Source organism: Pseudopodoces humilis, chromosome 3, assembly GCF_049639895.1.
Source record: "Pseudopodoces humilis isolate 2021_Gansu_Grassland_sample_001 chromosome 3, ASM4963989v1, whole genome shotgun sequence".
Lineage (NCBI taxonomy): Eukaryota > Metazoa > Chordata > Aves > Passeriformes > Paridae > Pseudopodoces > Pseudopodoces humilis.
The window spans coordinates 28,383,397-28,403,035 of record NC_142202.1 but is presented as its reverse complement, the minus strand read 5'-3'; the positions used below and the strand labels follow the sequence as shown (position 1 = coordinate 28,403,035).

Below are 19,639 nucleotides of genomic sequence, written 5' to 3'. Positions count from 1 at the left end.
TCGTTCTGGAGAAGTTGTACTAATAAATTTAGTGAGAATGAAGAGAATTTTTTTCCCTCAGAATTCAAATGTAACACGTTTTGACCTTAAAGTACACTTTTATACAGCTTTGCTTCCCATGGTTTGTGGGCAAAAGATATTAAGAACAAAATCATGAAAGGATGACTAATTAAATCATAGTGTCTGTAAGTATTTCTGCAGCTTCACTGAACTAAAGCAGTTATTTTATTCTTAACTCTCCCATACCAGAATTAGTAGATTCTGTAACAAAACAGACCTGACCTGTAACAAAAAGAGCTGACCTATTCTGAAAAACTTTGTGAGGTCAGTAATACAACATAAATGGTAAGACCAGCTAAGAAGCACAATACAGTGGAATATGAAAGATCTTACACAATTTTACCTGTAGTCACAAGTGAAACATACTGGAAAATAAAAATCCAAAACAAAACCTGAAACATTTACAGCTGACAGATCTTATGTTTTTTAAGCTGTAATGAAAAACTAGACACTTGAACTATTTCAGCACCAAAAAAGTCTGGTTTTCTGATTCCACAACTTTTTAAACTACCAGAAACATTTCATGACACAAAGACTTTTTTTTTCCCTCCCCATTTTATTTTTGGCCTCAGTCAACATGTAAGGTCCAGTGCTTGGAGTTTTGCCTGCTTCTGGCACTGGACTCCTGTGCTTCTGGCACTGGTCTACTCCGACAATGGCCAGTGTATCAAGCTAAAGGAGAACTTCCTCACTGGTACTTCGTTATTATTTTCAATGAAAAACATGGACAGCAAAAATAAACTGCAGATTACTGGGCACAGACTAAAATTGAAGACTGTAAGAGACAAGCATAAATGACATAGATGTCTTCTGCGCACACAGCTTGCATTTATTTTCCCAGCCTCTAGATCATGCAATTTACAGCTGCTACAAACGCTACAATTTCAAATACTGCCAGTACTAACTTGCACAGACCTATTTCTAATCTAAAATCTCAATGGCTCATTATAATTGTGTGTTATAAAGTTTGCTTTTATTAACAGAAGAAGCCCAGACAATCTTCAATGATCCAATATAGTGTTTAAGTTAATGCTGGTATAGTAATCAATCTAGTGAATATCATATTGTCATCTACTTTTAAAATATAAAATATTTACTTCAAATGCTTGCATATATCTCAAGATAAGGAATACTTCATGGAATGCAATTCAGGAAGTTAACTTTGTGTCTTTGTCACAAAGTCTGAAGGAATATAATATTAATAGCAATCTAAATTAGCCTAAAAGATCTATATGTAAAGCATGGTCAGAGTATTGTGAACTATGAGGACTATGTATTATTTCAGGATGATCTAGCAGCCTTATAAACTTCCAGTTCTGCTATTGATAAAAACATCAGGCACTACAGACCTGACAAGTTTCACACGGTATGCAGGTCCATCGTTCTATCCAATACAACAGAAATAGTACATGCTGCATAACATTCTGCACTCCTTTGAGAGGTAGCTGCCTGGCACAGTCTAGTGCAAAAAGATAAATCCAGATCTGAACTCCGCATCATTCTTGCCACTGTTGTGACCTCAATACAGTACACATCAGGTTTTAGTTAGTCAGCTACAAACTAAATCAATGAAGTTTAAAAGCAAAAGAAAACATTATTCTTTTTCAGAATATTTAGCTCAGTTTTTTAAAACAGCATTAGAATTTTTTATACAGGTGCATTTGTTTTTTTGTATTTGCAGTAATTTAACACAAAATTTAGATGCTGTCAAATAAACTGCTAAAGCACAACAGTAAAGAAATTGGCCTGGAAAAAAAGTCTCATTTGACCCTGTGTACTACATTTTTGTTTGTTCTTGACTATAGTCAATTACCCAAACATAGACAAGTATTGCAGTCTTTTCACAGTACCTGGAACTTGATCTTCATTGTTAATAAAAGTTGCAGTGAAGTCTTTTAAGAGACTTCCAAATGATGAAATCAGACTAAGGAAAAAAACACAAATATGTTCTTATCTTTCAATTTGAACTTGAGGATAAACCTCTTCCATTGACAGTCTTACACACAACTGTTTGGCCTCCGGCAATGTGTCTAGACAATGTCTGTTATTTTCAGTTCTAAAATATATGCATTAACATACAATGGTAATCACAAAAAAGAAGCATCTGAAGAAACAGGTCTGCATTGCATATTTACTTTACATTTCAATACTGAGAAATTATTGGAAGGCTGCTGGTCATAGCATCATAGATAAATTAGTCCTGATATTAGCTATTCACCAGACAACAACAAGCAGGTACATACACATAAGAAATGAGTACTTTAAAGATAGATACAAGAAGGTGGTGTTAATCAGGGAACATCTTACTTAGTCAAAACATTAAAAACCAGCATGGAAGAAAGAAGAAAAATACCTAAATGTCTTGTTTTTAACAGCATCACTGGCAACACACTCTGAAACCCACTAATACTGTGCAACCATATTACAGACACATAAACAAATACAATTTGTAAATTACTTCGCTGGAGGTTTTTAATGATTTGTCATTATGATTACATATGTGCTCCTGACAAAAACTACCAAGAAAGAAACAACTACACAGAATGAATGCACCTAGGTAGCCAAGAAGGTCCACAGTGTCCCGATTTGTATCAGCAATACTGTGGCCAGCAGGAGCAGGGATGGCAGTGACCATGCCCTTCTACTCAGCACTGGTGAGGCCACACCTTGAGTACTGTGTCCATTTCTGGGCCTCTCACTACAAGAAAGACATTGAGGTGCTGGAATGCATCTAGAGAAGGGTAATGGAGCTGGGGAAGCATCTGGAGCACAAGTTATGTGATGAGTGGAGAAGGTATCTGGGGTTGTTTAATCTACAGAATTTGAGGCTCAAGGAGAACCCTTATCTCTCTCTACAAACACCCGAAAGAAGGTTGCAATGAGGTGGGGGTCAGCTTCTTTTTTCAGGTACCAAGTAACAGGAGAAAAGGAAATGGCTTCAATTTGCACAGAGGAGGTTTAGAATGGATATGTGGAAACATTTCTTCACTGAAACAGCGATCATGCACTGGAACTGTCTGCCCAGAGAAGTGGTGGAGTCACCACCTCTGGAAGTGTTCGTTTGATGTGTAGATGGGGGACTTACGGACAGGCATTAGTGGACTTGTCAGTGCTGGGTTAACAGTTCAACTTCATGATCGCAGAGGTCTTTTCTAAACTAAAAAATTCTGTGAAAATTTGAAGAAGGAATTTTAGATGTTGAGCCTACCACCTTTTTTATTACTGTGGCATGCACAGTATCTGTAAAGAGGCAGAAATGTGAACTAGAGACTGACTCTCAAAACAAGTATGTACAGTGAATACTTGAATTTTTAAAATACTGTGGAGAAAATTAAAAATGCCACAACCAACAGAAAAGAATCTAATACAAAATGAACATGCTGATTAAAAATCCAACTGCAAAAAAAGGCAAAGTACGCAAGGATTTTCCTGAGCAAAAGCCACATTCAAGTAAGAGAACCTCAATGAAAGATTTATCATAATAAACTTTGCAGTAGTTTGAGCTATCAGCTTGATTCTGTGGCTGTTTCAACACACAGTTTGCACTTATATCAAATGGATTTGCATAAGAAAACCATTTGAAATTGGATACAAAGGTCCACATTCAATTAAAAACCTTTGCATTAAAGAACAACTTTCTAAAATGAAAAATAATGAATGTGCATTTAAGAGTAAGCCAACATTTCTTTTGCAACAGCTCTTTAGCACAGAAAATACACAATGATGCTTTTTCTTTCAAATGTAAAAGAATATGCCAAGAGAAGTTATGAAGAGAGACTTATCTTCTCTCTTATTTTTTCTCTGCAGACACTATAATGAGTATTATGTTTCCAACTAAATAAAATCTGAAGAAATTTTACAAGAAGAACTGAAGAAATTTTGCTATGATTTTAGAATTCAAAGTGTACTCTGTATTGCTCTTTTAACTATCCTCAGTCTTCTTAATATACTCGTCTATTTAAATGTACACACACTTGAACTCAATTTTAAATTTAGTATCATGAATACTTTTGAAATAACCTGGCAAATTCGCCACTTCAGTCTGTACCAATCCAATTATGCTACACCTTCAAACTTTTATTCTTTACAGGAAAGGTACTCTCACCACAATCAGTATGAAGTTGACAGAATAACATCTTATGATTCTAGAGTGCATTCTCAACAACCCCAAAGATTTTGTAACACTGGATACTGATCTCACAGCTTACATTGTCAAACCTGAGTATTGGCTTATGATACAAAGCTTTACAGTCACGCTTATAGTGCAGTTACCTACTGAATTATTATTCATTATCATTAAGAAATCAGAAAAACGTTAGAAATCACTGTGATACTAAGAGTGATAATATTTCAGCAGATTTTAACACAAGTAGTATTAACTAAACATTAAAAAGAAGATGTCAGAGAAAGCACAACAGGTTTTTACTTTGCAAATCATGACAGAGAAGGTACTGCCCACTATAAGGCTGGCTACAGACTAGAACATAATTCTAACATACTAAATTCTGCAGTAAAACATTAAGCTGTTAATACACTAACAGCCTTCAATTATTGATTGCTCTTCCATCTTTCAGAGTAATATATTAACCATTATTTCTACTGCATCAGTAGATGCTCTATCAATCATATACCATAATCCAGCAGGTAACATCAAAACCAGCATGGCAGCCATGATGGAAAATAAACTATTTCATTGCAATACATTAAAGGTCTATTTATGACAAAGGTCTCGTCCAAAAATAAGAGACATGGACAGCCTTAAAAAAAAATAATTTTTTTTTGTTTAATAGCTTTACAAATTTGGAGTAGTCAGAGCACAATTATTTAAACCACAACAGAGTAGTTATGATTCTACTTGCTTTTATATTGTTTATGTTGTTGTCACAAGAGATGACATTCATCTAGCTCAGAGTACAGGAAGCTAAAGGCAGCAAGGGTATAAAATCCTGCCTGCTACAAAGCACACTCTATTGGAGCCTAAATCAAGCCATTTTTCAACTGCCAACAAATACTTCTGGAATAAAACAATATTTCTTCTCCTGTGGCTACTCAGCCAGACCACATGTCACTTTCCTACTACAGATAATTTGCCAGCTTGCACTGTAGAAGCCTGATTAAAAAAACCTAAGGATTTCACTAGAACATTGCCTATCAAAAGGATGTGCTGCTGTCAAAAACCAGGCTGTAACATACAAAAATACATTAATTTTAAAACCCTAAAGCTAAGACATTAAGACTTCTAAAATATCAAAATAAAGGCAGACTGGGAAACTTTGATTCTGCTACCTGCTCTGTGTGTCTTTTCACTTCACACGACATATGCATGCAAAATAAGTACATGTTTTCCTTAAGACTAATGATTCACTCAGTACTGAAGATGAACAAAGCTCCAGGAGAAGACTTGTGAAGCGCTAATGATTTATCCACAGCATACAAACCTTGTTTAGAGAAGATGTTTAGTGAACATGATTGGGAATTACAGTAAGGAGTATGCTGTCATGCATTAAAATGTTATTCTTCAGAAACAACAGTGGATTCTATCACGTTGTTCCCACATGATAACAGGTACATAAGTCATACACCACCTTCCAATCTGCAAGTTTTCCCAGAAACTGAACAGCGTGGTACAAGACAACCCTGCAAGTTATTGAACATATTTCTTCTGCACTTGTCTTGAAATTCTTGACTCATTTAAAGTTGTTCCTGAAAAATATGGCACTTGGGAGTTCTGGCAGGAGGAGACAGCACAGTTCAATTATACATGCTCAGTCTTCTTACTTCCCTAGCATCTTCCAGAAGCAAATCAGAGTTATCCCTCAGTCTAGATGAACACTGCATTCTGCTTAACATCAACCTTCCTGAAAAGGCCTTAGCCAATCCTCTTACATCTCACCAGAAACATTCCTATCAAGTGATAAAACCCAATGAAAGACAGCAGCTGTCTGAATGTGTTTATGCTACTGGAAGTATCTGCATGCTTTTGAGAAGTAGCTCATTACTCAAACAGAAAAAAATCTACAGAAGGTAGAAAGATCATAGGATTACAATCTCAAATTGTAACCAAAAATTTCAGTCAAGATTATAGCTGTGCCTGCCTTTGTTTTCATGGTGTGTAGCTTGAGACATCTTATTTGGTGAAACATTGAAGACTCACATTTGTAACTGTGATTTAATAACAGTTGAAGACAGTTCTAACAATAAGGTGAAGAGGAGGTAATGGATGCACAATGACAATTTAATCTCAACACATTAGTTTTTAAAGATTATGTAGCTGTTCCTCTTTCCAAATATTTAAAAGTAAAAGAAGGCAGACACATGCTTTAAAGATGAGAGCTGGCAACACTGACTAACTCAAACCTTGTCTGCAGTGGAAGTTCTGGCACTTCATTCTGACAGTCATGATAGAAAAACCAGATCTGTCACTGCGTTCTCTAAACATAGTAACATTGACCTTATGATGGGCTTCCACAGTAGCTGCTTCAAAGAGAGACTGTCCACATACTGTAAAAACCACTCATTTCAAATTCTTCCATGGTAGTCATTTGTCACAAATTGCTTTTTCTGTTTTTATTTCTCCTCTTAGCAAAGCAATAAATGCTTTTTTACCCCAACTTGCAAAAATACTCTATAGTCCTACTATCAAAAATATGTGGTCAAATTTCTGTTCCTTGTGAACAAAGAAGCAAACTAATCACTGAAGCTTTCAGCTCAAGTAACTAGAATTTGTTTTCATTCCCGTTAAGTACTGGTATATTTAGTTTGCTTTCCTGCTTCTACTGTCAAGACTACTGGTACAATTGAGACAGTTCATTAAAAATCCCAACACTGACATGTCATGAAATTCCACAAACTCACATAAAAGATGTCACTAAATTGGTAGACAGAACAACAGTATATCCAATATCAGCTTTCCAAAATATAATCCAATCAGACTTAGAAATGCTGAACTTTCAAACTCTTGGAGAGTAGGAAGGCAGGAAAGTCAAAATAATTACTAAGGAGATTGCAGTAATTCATACTCTCCCACAAATACTGTCAACTTAAGACAGTCATCTTTACCTTGAGAAGGTATGTAGGAATATTGCTGAAATCAACAGGCAACTTCAAGAGGAAGCGAGCTGAGAATTCTCCAGTCTGTGAAAAAAAGGTAACACTAATGAGACATGGTAGCTAAAAGAGAGCTATTCTGAAGATTAAACACTATCCAGAAAAATGTGTAGGAGTGCATACCAAAGACAAGGGTTGAGATTTAAAATAAAATTGCTAAATAGAACTACTGGAGAGAAAAAGAAATTTCAGATTTCACAGGTGTCATATGAAAAAACACCTTAAAAAACATTAACCCTCATTGCCAGTAAGTCAACAGCAAAAAGTATTTAGAATAAAACAATGTGCATGACAAAAAAATCAGACTATACTTTGTTACGCCCTAAATATAGATGTATCTTGGCTGTACTAATTTCCGGACAAAGGTCTGCTGAGACCTACAAAGAGTCAAAGCTAAAAGCAAAAGCTAAAACCTGACAAACTGATAAGAGCATATAGACAAAATAGAGGCATCTTTACAAATACTGCAGATATATGTCAGAAAATTTGTGTTTAGAAAAGTGAGCACGTTATCTAAAGTGTCCTCTGAATAAACTTAGGGGAAAAGAGCTAAAGAATAAAGCTTTAAATAATTTGTTTGAAGAATTATGTAACTCTAAACACCCAGACAACCATTTACTGAAAATCTGCCAAGCGTCCCATACACATTGCTCTTTTTTACGTATAAAGGGTATGAGAAGGAAATGGAAAGGATTTCCTTTCTGTTTCATACACTTCCTTAAAGCCAGACTTTGTCCACCTGGTTATGAAGCAACAAAGTTAACTTTTTTTTTTTTTTTAAATGCCTGCTGAATTTCCTCCATATTAATTTTTTCTTATTTCTATTTTTTTTAGTTCAATAAAGCAGCCACACAGCAGCTATATTTGTTGGGTAGGTTGAATTAGCAGTAAAGAAACTGTTAATCATTGATTTTATGCAATTAAGTACAAAAAACTGGGATAATCTGAGACAAGCTAACCAATTTGTCAGTGCAAATCTGTTTCTGGGTTAACTTACCAGGCATGAACTAGAGCTAACTCATTCTACCTTTCAGTCACTAAACAAGAAAAAACAAGATCTGGAATGCAACTGAAATCTTCCCAATGGTACCTTTTAAGTTACATCATTTGCCAAAATGGTTTGTGTGATGTTGGGCTGTAATCCACCCTTATGCAAGCTAGATAAGAATTGCCCTTAAATTTGTCACTGGTAATCACATAAGATAGGCAAAAAAATTGCTCATAGAAACACTATGCAACAAAAAATGAGTGTATGTAAAAGTCCAACTGTGAAACCTTTCCTGGTAACTGTGAAACCTTTCCTGATTCCACCACATGTGAGGAGAGATGCCAACTTCCTGATGCTGTACTACTGATGTATGAAGAAAAATCACCAACTTCTTGCACACATGTAATATGAAGACTGCTATGATGACAGTCAGGGTCCTCACTTCTTATCTGGAATGAAATGGGTATTACAGATAGTGCTTCTCTTATGGACTTTCAAAAAATGCCATACAACATTTGCCATAAAATCCAGAAAATTATTTTTGATATTATACCAAGTCTGATGAACTGGGATGTCCACTGAACATTGATCAGAATGACCTCTGATCAATGCTGCTCTGTTCATCAGCTGCTCCAAAAAGTCCAGATCTTTCATATCATTCAATCAAGATTATTTTGCCAATTAATATTTCCAAAGGTGTTCTGGCTGGACAGGGAGCAGCCCCTGTCCATGGTGCTCACCTCTCCAGCCCAAAATAGCTGGATACAGGCATCAGGTTGAGACAGATGAATTTTTAGCCACAGCCCTGGACAATTAAGTATTTAATGGACTCCTGCATCCACTGGTACTCCACCAACATAAAGCTACTAAACTAGATAACAGTTTGTCGATTTGTCATATATATTGGAGACTTCCATTTTAGGAAACTGGAGATAGTGGAACAAAGGTGTAAGAGCAAATTTCTGTTCCATTTTGGGTCAGAGTGCTGAATTCAGATCTTCTCTTCAAAGTATTTTTAACTCATGCACCTAAGATGACTGTTTTCATAACACTGTGCAAGGTTCATACTTGATTATTTCAGAAATCTGCTGAACTACTATTGATTCCTGTGAGACAGCAGCAACATGAATTTCAATTAGGCAGAGAAGATAAAAGGCCATTTACCTCCTGTTTTTTAGAAAACCAGTCCTATTCTGCTGATCCTTGAGGCTAACAAATCAGTTGTAAAGGACAGGAAAGAGAACTACACAAGGTGGTTTCACAGTTTTGTTTTAGGACACTAGTATGCAAGCCTCTGTCGCATATACCAAGTTCACAGAATCTTCAAGACATGAAAAAGTCTTCTTGACAGAGAATGAAGACGTGGAAAAAAGCACACCCTACTGAAAAATCTAAAATAGCTCTGCTATATGAAAAGGATTTGACTCAAAATTTATTTAAAATTTATTTTATTGGAATATTTTTAAATTAAAACAGCATTTAAAATTGCAGAAAAGGAAGTTCTTTATTCAGTCATGAAAGACTGAGAAGACTCGAAAGGCTTGAGTAGCTACGTCTTTCCTCTCAAAAACAAAGAAACCCCCTACAATCTTGAGTAGAATTTTTGCAACTGGCAAAAAAGTGTGATAAGATTTCAGTACAGTTCAGAAAGCCTCCTGCACTTCAATAAACCTGTCTGATGAAATTTAGAGATACAGCAAGTTGTTTGTGATGCCAGCTATGGGCAATAAGGTGCCATATTACTCTCTGTGAATAAGTTAATTTCAATCAAATATTCTGATCTATAAACATTAAAGAGGTCTGAATTTCTTTGATGAAGAAAATTAAATCTGGGTTCAAAAATAAAAAGCCTAGATGACTTGTCTAAGAAAAGAAAAAGAATGTGTGAGTTGTAAAGTAAATATCCTTGCATCAACTGTAACTTCAAGATGATTAAAGTGAGATAAAGTTGAATTCTAGGCCTTGATAATAGGAGTGCTGAATTTTCATCAATTTTCAGACAGCACCTGTTTCAAAAGATATTGCTTCTGAAGGCCAGTTTATCTTAAGAGTATGCTATTTCTGAAAGCAAAAGGTAAACAAGTTCATTATGAACACCATTAGATGTTTCCTGACATATCTTACTCCAAACTTCCCAAGAAAAATATATTACCAGCAGAAAAAAACCTGATTATTGCAAAGCTTAGCATGTGGCAGAGAATGATTTTAAAAAAATCATCAATTCACACAGTAACCAAAACGTCTACATCGCCAATGGCCACATCTTACACTATAGTACACTAAAGAGTATAGTATACACAGAGTGTCTTTATATAGAATGGCACATTTTCCATGTGGGAACATGGGATATAACTTCAGGAAACAGATAAGTCAGTTTAATGTCTGACTGTCATACGAAAGCATGGCCCTACAAAGTCACTGCTCTAGCCCATCTTGCCTCCTCTTGCAGAAAATTAGTTGGGTTAGTTTTCCCTCTCTGGTTTAGGTTCCCAGAACAACTCATCTCAGCTTAGACAAATGCAAGAGAGATACCAGCAGCTGCAGCTACCAATTAAATCAACTCAACGATAATGCGGAAACATACCCTAATACATCCCACTTCTAAGCAGGCTGGTAGACTGGCAGGGTGTCATACCAACACTGTTATTCTGCCTCTCAAATCTTCAAAGCTAACTCAGACTTCCACATTAACATTATACTTTGCCCTCTAAACACAGCACAGGCTTTTCAACAGTTTCAATGTTTTCACCTATAAATCAGCTGAATGAACACCAGGTTCAAAACCAGTTTGCACCTGGAAATATGGTTCAACCAAGGTAATGAAATACAGCAACATACAAAACACGGAGTATAGAAAATGAGCTGAAGTCAAATAGGAGTTTTCTCCACTGGAAACAGAAAGCATGGAGATCCACAAGAAGAACCTAGGCTTTCCAAAGCAAGAGTTATATTTATTAAAAGCATTTTAGATGAAATAAGAGCTCACCCAGTTGTTTTTTTTGCCAGCATAGATTTCCATGTTTTCTCCATACTGGGGCTCTTCAAGTAAAGTCTGATACTCAAACATGAGACGAGAGCTCTCCCGTAATCGGCTGCACTGAAATTGGTGATACTGCTGCACAAGCTCTTTCACAACAAGCAGAAGGCATTCAGGGTTTGAAGGATTCCAGGAAGCTAAATTCTGTTGAGTAGGAAAAAACAAAGACCAAGACCAAAATTACTTACAGCAGTAAAAGACAAGCAATCCCCCTTTCATATTGATACCAGACGCACATATGTATTTGGAACCTTTGTGACAAGGCTAAACCATAATATTAAAATACAAAGGTTCTAACATGCTTTGGGAAGAAAAACAGGTGAAACAGCAGAAGCTTAATGTCAAATAGGAAACCTACCATAAAACTGATAACAGGGCTACTACCAGGCTTATATAGGCTCAAATTACCATTCTATTATTTCCTAAAATTATACTGTTGCATCTGAGAACTGGAAAAGTTTGAATTAAATTAAAACTGATATGCAACACACAAGGATTAGGTAAGTACAACTTTGCAGAGTAACTGATTCAAAAAGCAGTCAATCAAGTAACTATGGCAAATTAACACCAACTACACAAACTGCTCTGCTTCATTATCTCAAACGGTGGCTACATTCCTAGTGGTACAGCAAATGGGTTCTCTTCTTTTGCCTCAAAGTTGTGATTATTTCACCTTAACTGTCTCTTCACTTGAATTATCTTGACTCATCCTCTTAACACAAATGTCATCCATACACAGAAGTGTCTTTAACATGCCTGGCAGAAATTTTTATTACACTGTATTTCAAGAAATAGCTAACAGAAATAAAAATAATACAATCAAGATAACTGTGTCAGTACCACAGTAGTGATGTTATCACTCCTATAATTGGCTTAGATCAGTCTTCTGTGCGCAGTAAGTTTTATTCAGGAAGTATTTGGTGTTATAAACCATACCCAATGTGACCAATGTTGCATGCCTACATCTAGCTGACCAAAAATTGACCTATGTGAAAGGCAGACTCACCCTGTAGTCCATGCTTTAGGGTGAGACAGCACTGAATCAAAGTACTTAGGTGCTCATATGCTTTGCACATGGGTCTTCAAGAGGTTTTCTTGAAACCCCAGAACATGTTAACACAGTCATGTGCCTTTTGGTGAGCTTTCGGTATAAGCAAAATTAATCCACATTTCAGAGAATCATGGAATGGTTTGGATTGGTAGCAACCTTGAAGATTATGTAGCTTAGGTGATGGACACCTTCCACTAGTCCAGGGTGCTAAAAGTACCTTCCAACCAGGCCTTCAACACTTCCAAGGATGGGGTATCCACAGCTTCTCTGTGCAACCCATTCCAGTGCCTCACCACCTTCACAGTAAATAATTTCTTCCTTATAATCTAATTTTAATTTACCTTATTTCAATTTAAAGCCATTACCCTTTCTCCCACCACTCCATGCTCTTGAAAAAACTCCCTTTTAAGCTCTCTTGAGGGCCCATTTAGGTACTAGAAGGCCATATGTCACACAGACATTTGACAATAAACTAGCTGCAAGAGAACTGTAAATTGCATGAATTCTACAGTTAACACTAAGAAACTCAGAACTAGCAAAGATGTCTGCATTTTACAACTAAGTGAAGATATAATACAGTAGCTTCATAAAATTTGCTATCCATGTTTGTATTCAATGTAATTAGACGCCATGTTACTTTTTCCTGTATGTTGCAGGTGTTTCATAAACAAATTCATATTTTGTGTAACACCAAAAGTAAAAAATACAAGTAATAAACACAAATGAATGGGTTGCACAGAGAAATTGTTGAGTCTGTTTTTAGAGGTACCCAAAACATGACCAAACAAGGACCTGGACAGCCTGATCTATCTGATCCTGCCCAGGCAGGGCAGCCAGACTAATGGTCTCTATCTAAAGGCTCCTTCCAACCTCAGTTATTTTTAGCTTTATGAAGAGGTTTAAAATAAGCTCTAACTGAAAAAGGGTCATAAGCAAGGTGAGACTCCATAGCTCTGGCTAATTTGAAATGAGATTTCTGCAGGCCTTCCATAAAGTTAATAAGAACAATCATTAATGCATTTAAAATAAAGAAAATAAACAAATGAGTTTGTATACAAATTTTATCTTCTGATACCCTGAAAAGGCAGAAAGCTTAATCAGTTACTCACCAGGCACCATGCTTCAGCTCTACAATGAAATTTACTTGTAGTGATCTCTAACTAAGATGGCTATTTCCATTAAAAAGGCTTATAACTTCTATTATTTCTGATGACTTTAGATATTTCCCTATGGAATAGTTTTATACAGACTTTAGTATATGTGTATGACAGCTTAATACTCCAAGTGTTTCTCTTTCCACAACTTTGTACTTTTTTCCCACTGCAGCAATATATATAAGATCTTAACAAAATTAATTTCTCGTTTTCAGCATCATCACTTGAAACATACCAGTCTAATTTGTCAGTGAAAGCAATGGGAAGTATGTATTGCTGTGTTTTACATGCATGAACAGCCACAAGATTGAACCCTATTTTCCTGCTCACTCTGATTCTGGTCAAAAGAGCTGCTCAGCATGGCTGAAACACTATCCTTGAACCTCTGCCTTTAAAAGTTACCCCAGTATCACAGACTTCACATTTGACCCCGGCTTGATGTAAAAGTACTTTGTTTTCTCCCCCTTCTAGACAGTAGGAACACTTACAAAATGGGAATATTATCATTGCCATATCTTAAGAGGTAAACCCCATTCCAGAGGAATTGGTGACATACTAATGCAATTCATTTAAGTTCATCAAGTACTACAGAGTGACTGAAATCCTTGTTCTACCTTGTCTGCCACCTAGAGCTGGTAAAAATTTATCTGCAACTTGAATCCATTTAAGCTTATCCAATTCTACAAAATACTAGAGAAAATCTGTCAGGTAGACAGCATTTTCTAGGAAACGCATTTTCTACCATGCAGTCTGAAACCAGATTGCATATAACCTTAAATTTCCTGTTCCCAAGCTGCTGCTCAAATAAAACATTTCCAGCAAGCCGGAGGATGTAATATGCCAGTATGTATTGATATCAGCCAGACAAGTGGGAATAACCTTTCCTCCTAATGACATTGGTATAACACAATAGAAATGTTCTGTCAAAGGAAATGACCAACAGTATTTTAATAACTGACCTAAATGCAACTGAACCTTTTGTTTTTTAAATAACATTACACTACAGAACAAAAAAAGAGCAAAAGGAAATCCATTGTCATTTGTGCAGCACAAAGCTAAAGGAGTGCTCTTTTCAAAGAATTCAAGAACATTTCATCAAAACAGTTTCTATTCTGTATTGCCTTAAAGCTACAGAAATTAGAATGAATGTTTTAACTGTAGGATCCTTACTAAACACCTCTCATTCAGCAACTTAAGTTTCAAAGTATAAACTGGTTATAAAATCAAATCACTTGAAGAACAATCAAACTACCCATCCCGGACATACATGAATTATAATGGATTCTCACTGATGAAAGAAGAAACATACAAAGGCTACACAAATTTTCTGAAACACAAGTTCTAATTTATATAAAATGTTTTTAGCTTTAAAATTATATTATTATAGGGCATGTTACTTGGCACTTGGCCACTACATTTCCACCCATTTTGTTAACTTTGCAGAAGGGCTGTACTTTTCACAAAATCTAAACTCATATATTTTAACACAAACACTACTGAATACAATGCCATGTTTATGTATAAGATTTTTTTTTACATATCTTAGTGTAAGTTATTTGTCCTAAGTACTAGGTTCTTTCACCTGAAAATACTTTTAAACTTTACTGTAATCCAACTTCAACAGGATGTCAAAATCAGTGCTATATCACTCTCAGTTTCAACCAGTACCTTCTTTAATCTTCCTTCTGTTTTTGAAATCAAAGATAAAATAAGTGTCTACCTGTAAAATACATTGTTGAAATCTAAGGCAGAATTTGATTTGTCAAGTTTAATCCTTTTAGAGTGTCTACACTGCTACAATTTCAGAATCACAGAGATTCTTCTGAGGACACACAATTGGTCACTCTAGTTAATGAGAGTAGTGCCCCTCTAGCTGACCTTCTCTAGAGGTAAAGGAGCTTCTAAATAAGGTTTTATTTAGTGATGCAGTATTGTATTCACTACTGGACTTCAGAAATCGGCAAAATCTTAAACTTGGAGCAAAAAGAGTAGTAACCTGCATGCTTAATTTTCTGATTGTTTGCCTGAAGGCTGCATTTCAGCTCTAACCAATCCAGCTTTTTATAAGATTGTAGTTAAGAAGATTTAAAACATTAGAACAGAGCTTCTGCTGTTTGTGTTTCATGGCTTCAAGTTCTGCTACAAAACTTAGATCTTGTGTAAGTATTAAAATCTGATGTAATTTCAAGATTATGAGGTTTAGTTGTTACAACCCTAAAAAATCCTGGGAGTAAGAACACAGACAGATCACTGAAGCCAAGAAGGTATGAAAAACCCAAATACAGAAATAACAAGACATTTATGTATATACATGTTGCTATTGTTGCTTCCTGTGGCTTATATCAAAATCTTCTGCCTTGCTCACAGACCATTTTACCAAAATCACATGCATGCTGAAAAGAATTTTTTTTCCTGAATTAGCTATAAAATTGTGAATAAAATGCATTTTATAGAGAAAAAAATGATCACAGTGACTGGGGTATTGACAGACTACGTTACATACTTCATTCAATTAATCCTGTCTAATTTGAAATGAGATTTCTGCAGGCTTTCCATAGAGTTAATAAGAACAATCATTAATGCATTTAAAATAAAGAAATCCAGACTTGGATACAATCCCTTGCCCTGTTTGCTAACACATATCTTTAAATGAACTCTGCAGTGCAAATTTCCTAAGTTAATAGTTAGCCAGTTAGACTCAAAGTGCCCCACTGTACAACAATATACCAGTGTGAATCAACCCAAAATGTATCTGCAACTAGTTCTGCATTCATGCTTATCTCACATGACGGCCTACATACACAACTCAGATTGGTTAGGACATCATTTATGTTATAATTTTTTCAGCATATCATTGAAGAACTTGCCTGTCATTTCTGAGCACACAGATGAAGACACAAAAAATCCTCTTCTGTCTAGTCACTGCTTGCATGTCTCTCCATGATCTCCACTAAAACTAGGAGTAACTGCATGCATCAGATCTTAATTTCAACCATTCAGTTTTTAATTTTAGCTTTATTTTTGGCTTTTCCATACTGCAACTTGTGTAATTTTTATTTTCTAAAAAGATCAACTGTTGTCTCATCTTAAGAGGTACAAAAGTTTTAGTAGCAGGTTTAGTAGCATCCAAAGATAACTGTATATTCTTGTGGACACAAAAGTCTGGTAATGTCATCTGTGACAACTGTGTAAACCCCATTTTTCTAGTTAGAGAATGAATGAATGAATGAATGAATGAATGAATGAATGAATGAATGAATGAATGAATGAAAAACGATCCACAGGAATGAATTCAAAACAGCCTACAAAAAAAGTAAGGGAATGAGAACTTTCATATGATGAGAGACCAGACTCCAGAAGCATCAGTGCCCACACGGTTGTAGCTACAGAACATGTCATACAGAAAATGGCCAATAACTGTTTACCTATCCATAAGTAAGCAATTCAACGTAAGGAAGTAGAATGCTCCTTCATGGCAGAAGTCATCCTGGCTGATTTTTTTCATTATAGAACAAAGTTTCAGGACAAGGTCTTCAAGAAAACAGTTACCTAGACCTTAAAATGATTAACCAATAGCATGTACATTCGCTAATTTTGCCCTCTAGTTCATGTTGTGTAGCAATAGGAATGGAAAAATAGTATTCAATTATTATGCAGAGATTAATAGACTATATGCGTCAAACAAACTGTGTCTACATTGGAGAAATCCAAGTGATTCAGGAGATCTGATATTCTGCCAGATATTAAGTTAAACAATCTCATCAAGGAGCACTGATTTCCACTAAGAAGTATAATCCCAGAGATTTTGTTGGGCTGCAAATTCAATTTCAGAATTCCCTGGCTCTTGATACTGTCTACTGACAGAAGTTGGCTGCGTAGTAAGTGAACAGTTTGACAGGGAAAGGTTTTTTGACATTCAGACATGACCAGAGTTGAGAAAATTAATTCACTTGAAGTTGGTATAAGAGGCGGAGTAGAGCAGTTAAAAGGCCACCCACAGCATGCAATTTAAGTCATTTCAACTGTAACTCATTTAAATGAGTCGCAATGACACCAGCTGGATTTCCAAAAGAGACAAGGAAAATTTGCAGCCTGACACTATCAGTTCTAGTGGGATCTTACAGGTGAGGCAAGCGAAAAACCCCCAACAAAGTAACTTCTCAGCCCTATTAGAAAAGACATGCAGAATTTAGCTTTCCAAAGAGGCTGTACTATGCAACTTCTGGCAAAGAAACCACATTTAAATTTTGTTCTGGTACATTCTGTGCTTTGTATTCTTTCCTTTATCCTTCCAAAAAAGCTAATCAAGAACCTATGCAAACTACTCAGTGTCCATGATTAACTATTCTCCATTTTTTTTTTACAATACAATGGACCTCATGTTCCATAAAGCTGCTAATTCATAGACTCCTTATTGCTTATTTCATAACTCAGAGCAATGTCTGCAGCAAACTATAATTCTACACTATCAGAAATTAAATACAGTAATAATTTCTAAATGATTTGAAGTTGTTTTTCTTTGAAATGTGTTTAAATATCCAGGTTGCCAGAAAATCTTCCAGGAATGTGATTTTAAAGAAGACAGATTGCAACTGTTTTTCCTGGCTATACTACAGGAAATAACAGTAAGATCTTATTTTAAGTTAGTGTACTTCTATATTTCTAAGCAAGAAATTAACTTTCATGAAAAAATGCCAGTAAACAAAACCTCCCAAGCCCGTAACAGTGGTAATGCATTTCTATAGCATCTTTCATCCAGAATTATCATAAAGAATAATGTTAAGTACAAATTTGCATTTTGTTTATATCACTGCACACCACATGCACACAACTTGCATCCTACAGGGGCTTAAAATTAGTACCAATACAAGTTTTTACCTGTAATGAGAAAAATCAGTGTAATATTAGCATAAATACAGAGGGGATACTGGTCCAGTGGTTACAGCATTAGCCTAGAAACTGGCATATATGATTTCAGTCCCCACTTGGCTCTACTCATCATAGGCCACCACAGGGAAATTGCTCACAAAAAAAGGCACAGGATAATTACCTACCATATGCTCACATCTTTCTATCAACAGATATTTTTCACAGTATTTGCAGGGCTGGAGTGTTATAACAACTTCAAAGGCTTCAGTTTCTTAGCAGCCAGCACTTAAACATCCTACAGGCTGCAGCTTGAACTCAGTCACTGTAAACCTACATGCCATCTACTTGTCATCTTGTTTTCACAGGTTCTTCATATCCCTCTCCCCCAAGGCACCACTGGAACAACTTTCTGGAGTCATCTTCTTTGAAATGATCATTTTTGGGCCCAAGCAAACATCAAAATTTAACATTTCATAAAAACAGTTCAACTCTGGAGCACTTCTGTCATTGCAAATACAACCAAAGAATTTACAAAGACCTTCTGTGCTCTGCTGCTGTGAATACCAGATAAAAACATTTGCATAAAGCAAAGCTTGGGGTTGTCAGTATTTATTTTAATTTTTTTTTTCAGCAAGAGGTTGTGAAAACTGGATACAGAAATTAGAATAGCTTATAAACACTTGAAATCATATATACCTGAGGGCCTTTACTTAGAAGAAAATACAGAGCAGGAAAACAACACAATAAGAAATTAATTCTGCTATCAGAAAAGCATCTTACATCATATATGAAATTATCTCCCTTTTTTTCTTCCACTGGCTACACAGTGTGATTCTAGATAAATTATCCAATACCCAAAGCAGCTCCATAACAGATCCCAGCAAATCTGACACATGGAGAACACTTTTCTGCATTCACCTAGAACAAATGTAAAACTGCCCCTCAAGTACCATTCACCCAAAAAAGGAGTAAACTCAGCTTCCAAAGGTTACTACAAATTTTTTCTATTTCCTGCTGAAGAAGCAGTGAAGAGACAGCTGATCTTGGTAAGGGTACTCAGGAAATCCAGAATCTGTGTAGCTGAGCCCATGAGAATATTTTTATGTTGCACACTCTTCCTGGAAGAGTCTGCCTGTTTCTCCCGCAGAGCTCTCTTATAAGATAATCAGACCCTTAAAAGCTACAACTGCCTACTATCTAAATAATCTCCTAAAGACATGGCATGCATAGGCATTTCTTGTCCTACCTTGCTAAGGAATTAGAGAAAGTTTTGTTTCTTTCCAGACATCTCAGCACACCTCTCTCAGAAAGCACAAAACACTTTTACCTGATCCAAGAAGGAATTTCTTAATTCTCTCAGCACATACTAAATT

The 19,639-nt window shown here is 35.9% G+C and overlaps 1 protein-coding gene across 3 annotated transcripts in view; it reads right to left on the bottom strand.

The window, feature by feature from the left end:
• BABAM2 (BRISC and BRCA1 A complex member 2) overlaps positions 1-19,639 on the bottom strand; it is a 167,150-nt gene that overhangs the window by 103,639 nt on the left and 43,872 nt on the right. For all 3 annotated transcript variants that reach the window (XM_088052735.1, XM_014261371.2, XM_005532806.3), the window contains 2 exons: positions 11,142-11,336; positions 7,120-7,194 (listed from right to left, as the gene is read on the bottom strand). In XM_088052735.1, the coding sequence (XP_087908861.1) occupies positions 7,120-7,194; positions 11,142-11,336 (270 nt within the window). The remainder of the gene's footprint in view (positions 1-7,119; positions 7,195-11,141; positions 11,337-19,639) is intronic.